This window comes from Miscanthus floridulus, chromosome 13, assembly GCF_019320115.1.
Source record: "Miscanthus floridulus cultivar M001 chromosome 13, ASM1932011v1, whole genome shotgun sequence".
Lineage (NCBI taxonomy): Eukaryota > Viridiplantae > Streptophyta > Magnoliopsida > Poales > Poaceae > Miscanthus > Miscanthus floridulus.
Genome location: NC_089592.1, coordinates 85,518,306 through 85,525,378, shown reverse-complemented (window position 1 = coordinate 85,525,378; position 7,073 = coordinate 85,518,306). Strand labels below are relative to the sequence as shown.

Genomic DNA, 7,073 nt, shown 5'->3' with positions numbered 1-7,073 from the left:
GCAAGACCCCCAATCCTATAAATATAAAGGGCCATGACCAATTGAGGGTTAATCCAATCGACCAATCAAATATACCTTTACTTTTTATCTCTTTCAAACCCTAGCTTTTCCAACCCCTTTTGTCGTTCGTTCTCTGTCTCCATGGCGATTGATGGCATTCTGAGTGGCCTATCGACCTCAGAGCAATCCTAGGTGAGCCAGCCCGACGGATCTCTCCTAGGCAGGTGTTCGTAGGTTGACGCAACAAACCCTACAAAACCCCCAAACTAGACTGACTGGTTTGTGTGGGTGTGTTGCATGTGATCAATTCATTGTGAATCCGTGCGATCTAAGTTTTAGGTGTGTTGGCCAGATCAGGCGTCAACGCATTTTTAGCGACTCCGTTGGGGAACTTGGAGATCTTGGTTACCCTAACCGAACTACCCAACCCTAGCCAGATGGGTTCTTGTACGGATCTGGTGTTGACCAGAACAGGCGTTCAACGCGCGCCATGAAAAAAAAAATTCTGTATGCTCCTCTTCCTCTGCAAAGAGACAAAGGAACTGGGAGATAAATCAAAAGCGCTATGGACTTCTGATAAGACGACTACTATTAAGGCCTCCATTCCTTGGTGCATAAGTATTAAACACATGTCAACTGCGCACAACTTCCACTAAAACGAAGTGTGAATGGTTTATTCAACATGAGCATGCCTAAGTTCGTTAGCCCATCGATCAGCTGGAGGTCATCATCCTCTTTCTCTCCGGTCTTGATCCTCATGTCGAACTCCAGTAAACCTCTGAAAGCATTAGAATGCCTCTCCTAGAAGCAGTCACCTCGAAAAAAGAACCCTGTGGAATTATAAATTGTTCAGTAGCTGCGGATGAAAAAATTGTTAAATATCTGGAACTACATACTATGATTACAAGACATTTGCCAATAGACCCAAAAAGTTTACATATATTCTAAACTCTCAAAAGGCAATCAGAAAAATATTTTAGTTTTTTCCTAACTGATGGTTTCATACTACTTGGTTATTTTTAAGGAAAAGAACAGATTTTATATTGTGTTACATGGAGATTTATCATCAAGAAGTTTCGGGCTCGTTTGGTTTACGGCCGATGTGTGCCACCAAAATGTTGGTGCTTGACTTCATTGGCAAAATCTGTTCGGGACGACTAGTGCCTGGACGCTACTCCCACACCCGCGACCGACGCACGCAACTCCCTTCGCCCTGTGCCAAATCCTGCTCCGGAGGTAGCATCCGTCCGGACGGAGCTCCACGCCTGCACCGGACACCCGCATCGCATCCTGCGCTCGCCCCCGCGCCCCCATGTGAACCACAGCGTCGCCCTGGCAGCAGCACCAGGCCTGTCGCGCCCATCCCGTGTCCGCACGTGAACCATGGCGGCACCCCGGCAGCAGCACCAGGCAGGCTATAGCAGGCCGCTGCCCGTCAGCCACCAACGCGCATTGCAACATTTGCAACACCCGATCTACTTTTTTGAAACATAAAGATGAAACATTTGCAACATGCTCTTGAAACATGTGTGTATAGCCATAAGAATATATGCAACATCCAGATACACTTTTGCAACATAAGTGTGAAACATCTAAAACACATGAAACCAAACGAAACATGTGTGTGCAGCCATAGCAACATATGCAAACATCCAGATGAAAACGACATACGTCTCGAACAATCTAGATCCACTTTTGCAACATAAGTCTGAAACATCCGAAACACATGAAAACAAACACCTGAAACATGTGTGTGCAGCCATAGCAACATATGCAACATCTAGATGAAAACACTTAAAACATGCGTCTGAAACAACTGAAACACTTTGAACATAGGCTTACAACATGCGTATTTTATCATTGCAAACATCCTAGACAGTTGCAACATTTAAATGAAACACCTGAAACAAAAGTCTGAAACACAGCTTTCGCCTGTGAGGCCACTACCTACCTGGTGGGAAAACTACGGTAGATCACTGAGGGGTGCAGTGAGTGGATGAAGGCCACCCTAGGGGGCACTGGAGTGGCAATGGTGAGCCCCAGCCAAGCAGAGAGGCCATGGCAGGCCGCCGCCCAAAGGGGCCCCACGACGACAGTCATCTCTCACGGCCGCGCCAATGATTGGATACAATCCAAACATATTTCGATAATTCTACACGGGCATCCATTCTTATCCGTGCGCCCAGACACCCGCTTCGTTGTTGTCTTTCCCCGTAGCTCGCTCCTGCCCACGACGCGCGGCTCCCCGTTCTCGCGCTATACTCCATCCTACGCCACGCCTCGCGCCGCATCTCCTCCCCCACCCCACCCACCCACGCACTGTCGTGTTTGTCCCCCCATGTTGTCGCTGCTCGGCCAGCCAGCTCCGATGGGGTATGTGTTGTTGGCGATGGCGAAGGTGCTGGAGCAGCCCACGGCGCCAGGGGTGGGCCCATGCCTGCACTAGTTGGTTTCCACACCCGCATGATAGCGAGACATGGGCGGGCAAATGCTCCACCAATTTTTTTTTTGGCTCGCCCTCAATTTGGCAGGGCAGATACTGGGGAAACTAAACGACCCCTTAGTAAAAATTACAAATGGCCCTACTAAAAAAACAAACCAAGGGTGCATTTGTTTACAACATCTCCATCCTCTATCCCAAGAACTATCCCAGCTTTTTATGATTTAAAAGGGGATTAAGTAGCTGTAGCCATGACAAGTATCAAGTGTAGATTCCATCTCATCTCTACCATTGAGCACAATCTACAATGGTTGCAGATAAGCAATAGAGGTGCACCTGCTACTGCTATACGGTGACAGGGATCACCTCTGCTACGGTTGGAAACCTAATTAAGCTGTCCATCCGTAGAATCTCGCGCCGCCAGGTACGTGCGGTAGAAACAATGAACCCTCGTGTAGTGACCCATGTTTCCGAGTCGTTCGCCCCTCCCTATCTTGGAGCTAGTTGCTAATGGAAGCCTTTTGTTTCCGTTGGGGTGGCAATGACATGTTAAGTCCCTTATTCTGCTCCGCTCACCCCCCTGATGTTTACAGTGCTGGCACTTCACTTCTAGGCCTCACCTTATGAAGACGGAAAGCTCCTGTCCAGCAAGCAAAGCTCCTGATGTAGCTCAGTTCAGATACCATAACATATCGCAGTTCACAACTAGGAAAGTTCCTGTCCAACTGATTTAGCTAAGTTTCAGATATCAGACTGAATGGAAGCACTGCACCACGCCACTATAGTCAGCATAAGAAAGATCCATGAAGGACTCAATTAAAAGAAGAAACTCCAGTCTTCCTCTGAGATGGAAAGAGGGCAAACACAGGACAGTTCATTCAAAAAAAAACAAATAAAGAAAGAAACACAAGACAGGCATATAGGTCATAATAATTAAATGCAGGGGCAGCTCATAACAAGGTTCTCAATTTCTGAAGCACATAACACGTTCCACAACCTTAACAAAACACTCTATTCAGACCGAAAAACAAAAGCTCAGATGAGTTCTTGTAGGAAACATCAGTGCTTTTGCCATACTCCCCTTCAATAGAAGAAACCTAGAACCTTGCCTCCAACATTCTTCCTACGGGCCTCCTCATGGTCCATAATGCCAGCAGAAGTCGTCAGGACGATGTAGCCAAACTACATATCCAAGTAAAAGAAAAGCACAATTAGCACTTGAAGAGTCGAGCTTACAAACAACTACAAGCAGTTTGTGTGCAGGAAAATAATGCAACAGACTAACCTGACGTGATGGGAGCAGCCTGGCAGTCCATCCTTCGATCTCCTTTACGCCAACATCAAATCGAGGGCTAATAACACCACATTTGTTTAGCCTTCCATTCAGTTCCACCACAATCTTCCCAGCACGGTGGTCATCCACGTATTCAAACTCACCAATGTAGCCTACATAATAGAACAACAATAATCACGGACATATCCTCAGAATGAAGCAATTGAAATGGGGCATAAGATTGAGAACTAACCATGACGCTGCATGACCGTCAAGAACTTGATGATGACCTTGGATGACGGCCTGATCATGACCTGCCGTTTCCCCCTCTTCTCAGCATTGTACATGGACTTGAGAGCATCGTTGAGCACACTGACCCTCACCATGCTGACCTTACCTGAAGGGAAATATACAATTGTAAGGGTCCCATGCTGGAGAGAATAGCATAGGAAACAGCCATTTCGCATCTATGTAACACAACCAAAGGTACAAGTAACAGCAGCACAAATAACTATGTCACTACATCAATGCAAAATGATGTAAAGGTTTGTTAATTCAGTACAAGCATTCATCTAACAAAAGAAAAAAAAATCATCCAGTGCTATATTGAAATCATGTAAAGAAATGCATTGCTATTGCTATAGGAGATAACAAGCTTAACCACATCATCCATACTGTTGAAATTTGAAACTCATAAGAAAGATAACAGAATGATAGCTATAAAGCCAACCCAACATATAACAAGTTCAAACATGTAACAATAACAGCAGATTAACCATGATATCGGCTTTAGTGGTTGTAAAATAACTACTCATCACATGTGCATTAGTTTGTTCGATCAATCAGATTGTACAGGATAAACCTATGATTCATAAACAACAGACCATCAAATTAACACAAGTAGTATTCCACGCCGACGTCATCTAATCTAATTACCAGAACTCAACTGATAACACAGCTAATGAGAAAGCACAAATTGCTACCCACTGCAGTTAAAATTTTGACCTTAAGATCACCCACAAAGTATGGGATCTCTCAGCACCAATACCTGCTGCCTGATGTGCTTATTCGCTAACTACTTAAACAGCCTACCTGGACCAGAACCAACACTAGATTCCAGTACTCCAGCATACCAGAATAGAATTACAAACTAAACTTCACTGGTCATGCACAAGCAAAAGACAACAATAAGAGACGGACACTCCACGGATCATGAAAAAACGGAACACCCGATACCCAGTACAGTCACAGTCTAAATGGGAACGCATCAGGAACAATACAGACAATCATGCGCATCAAAAGCAACTACTAGTCCCACGAGTCCTGCAAGGACGAAGCTACCACGCAGAGACGCGACTGTGGGAAAAAAATGTGAAGCCTAGTTCCTGGCTTGAGCACGCACGGCGCGCCGATAGATCATGAGGCCGACGAGGCGTGCGCGCGCACGCGCGCAACGCCACCGTCCTCCTCCGCCAGTCCGATCCGCAGCACCTGACCCTCTCTACTACCCCATCGCGAAACCAAATCAAAGCTCGAGAGGACGAGGACGGAGGGAATGGGACGTGGAGACTAACCTCACCTCGACGGACGGCGTGGCCGAGAGAAGGGCGAAGCGGCGGCGGCGGCGGCGGTGGCGGTGGCGGCGGGCGCTGGAGAGGAGTGGCGGCTTAGGGTTTGGCCCAGCGCAAGGGAGTGCCGGCTATAAAGGCGGCTGAGGGAGTTTTCTCGCCGTCGGATCTTGTGTGCAACCGCAGAGGCGGACGGCGTAGGTCGGCAGGGCGCGGACGGTGCAAGCAGGCCGTCGAAGGATGGGCCTCGTGCAAGCATTGACACATGATGGATCGTGGAGAAGCTGAGAGCGCGGTGGGCCGGTGGCGATGGATCGTGGAGAAGCTGAGACTGAGAGCGCATGATTTTGGATAGTAGGAAACTAATGGATTGTAATCTAATCCGCTTTTTTTTATCGATAATGATATACGACGGTGGTCCAGATGGAACGGATGATATCCCGGACGGCAACGGACGCACCCAAAGCCGTACCGAACCGGCCCGCCCCTGCCGCACACCGTATCCCGGACGCTGTCTCCCACACTCATTCTTATCCTCTCCTAGCTCACCCCCTAAGTCGTTCCTCTCCATTCTACTGCCGCCCCGCCTGAGTTCCCCAGTTCACTGCCGCCCCGCCTGCCTACCGGCGCTCCCTCCCTCCCCCTCCCGTGACCTCCATTGGTACCCCGCGCCCCTAGCGACACGGCTCCTACTCCTCCCACCGGAGACGAGGACGGCGGTGGCGGCTCTGACGAGGTAGGTCGGTTCTTCTCTAGATTTGAGCCCTCCTCCTCCTCTGGATCTAAGCTCTCCTCCTCAAGATCTGAGGGACGCGGCGGTAGCTAGGGTTCCGGTGAGCTATGGGGTCAGGGCTGTTTTGTACGTTTTTTTTGTTGTTGTTGTTTCTCCCGTGTTGCAATGGTGTTTTGGGTTGTTGCAACGGATGATTTTTAAATGTTGTAATAGATTTTTTGGGTCGTTGCAACAGATGTTTTTGTGATGTTGCAGTACTACTACTTGAGATGTTGCAGTACATAATTTTTGACGTTGAAGTACATGATTTTAGATGTTGTAGTACATATTTTTGATGTTGCATTATATGTTTTTTTATGTGCAGTACATGTTTTCGATTGTCGCAGTACATAATTTTGATGTTGCAGTATATGATTTTCGATGTTGTAGTACATATTTTTTTCGATTAATGCGGTGCATGTGTTTTTCGATGTTGCAGTACATATTTTTTCGATATTGCATTACATATTTTTTTTTATGTTGCAGTACATATTTTTTCGATGTTGCAGTACATATTTTTCGATGTTACACTACATATTTTTGTGATGTCGCGGCATTTACAACCCGATGTTGCACTACATAGTTTTTCTATATGTTTTGCAACGTTGCGGTTAAAGTGTTCATGCTCTTTTAGGATAGGGGCGCGATGTGGAGCGGAGGATATGGGTCCCGTTCTATTCTGTTCCATGCACGGGGACGGGAGGGGTTCTGTGCGTGGGTGGCGGCCGTAAGACACCGGTGTCCGGGCGCACTCGCGCGCCGGACGTCCGGTTGCTAGGCGACCTGTTTTTTATTATTTTCTACTATTTCTATCTGATTCCATCTTCTTATTCTTTTTTTAGACGAAAAATATGCACAGGCTGAAACTATTTGAACGTTATTTTTATGATAACTAATTATGTATCCATTGAAACTATTTAGAAGTTCTCTATAACAATTTATTAATGACAAATGATACTAATTTTGATATTGGTATTTATAAATATTAAGTATGAATTAATTTTCTTTCCATTTAGTTTG

General features: G+C 46.7%; 1 protein-coding gene across 2 annotated transcripts; it reads right to left on the bottom strand.

The window, feature by feature from the left end:
- Positions 1-3,360: 3,360 nt before the first annotated feature.
- Positions 3,361-5,432, bottom strand: LOC136501443 (small ribosomal subunit protein uS8z/uS8w). Of its 2 annotated transcripts, none has more exons than XM_066496976.1 (4): positions 5,288-5,432; positions 3,967-4,110; positions 3,726-3,886; positions 3,361-3,622 (listed from the first exon to the last, which is right to left on the bottom strand). In XM_066496976.1, exons 2-4 carry the CDS (start codon positions 4,097-4,099, stop codon positions 3,524-3,526), a joined length of 393 nt encoding a protein of 130 aa, XP_066353073.1. In that variant the 5' UTR covers positions 4,100-4,110; positions 5,288-5,432; the 3' UTR covers positions 3,361-3,523. The 2 variants fall into 2 exon arrangements, with proteins under 2 accessions (XP_066353073.1, XP_066353074.1); XM_066496977.1 differs by having other exon boundaries at positions 5,293-5,423.
- Positions 5,433-7,073: the final 1,641 nt, after the last annotated feature.

Excerpts from the sequence above, each read along its gene's own strand:
- LOC136501443 (XM_066496976.1), bottom strand. The coding sequence starts at position 4,099 with ATGGTGAGGGTCAGTGTGCTCAACGATGCTCTCAAGTCCATGTACAAT. Across the intron at positions 3,887-3,966 it reads GACGGTCATGCAGCGTCATG|GCTACATTGGTGAGTTTGAA; the intron begins GTTAGTTCTCAA and ends TCTATTATGTAG. Across the intron at positions 3,623-3,725 it reads GGCTGCTCCCATCACGTCAG|TTTGGCTACATCGTCCTGAC; the intron begins GTTAGTCTGTTG and ends TTGGATATGTAG.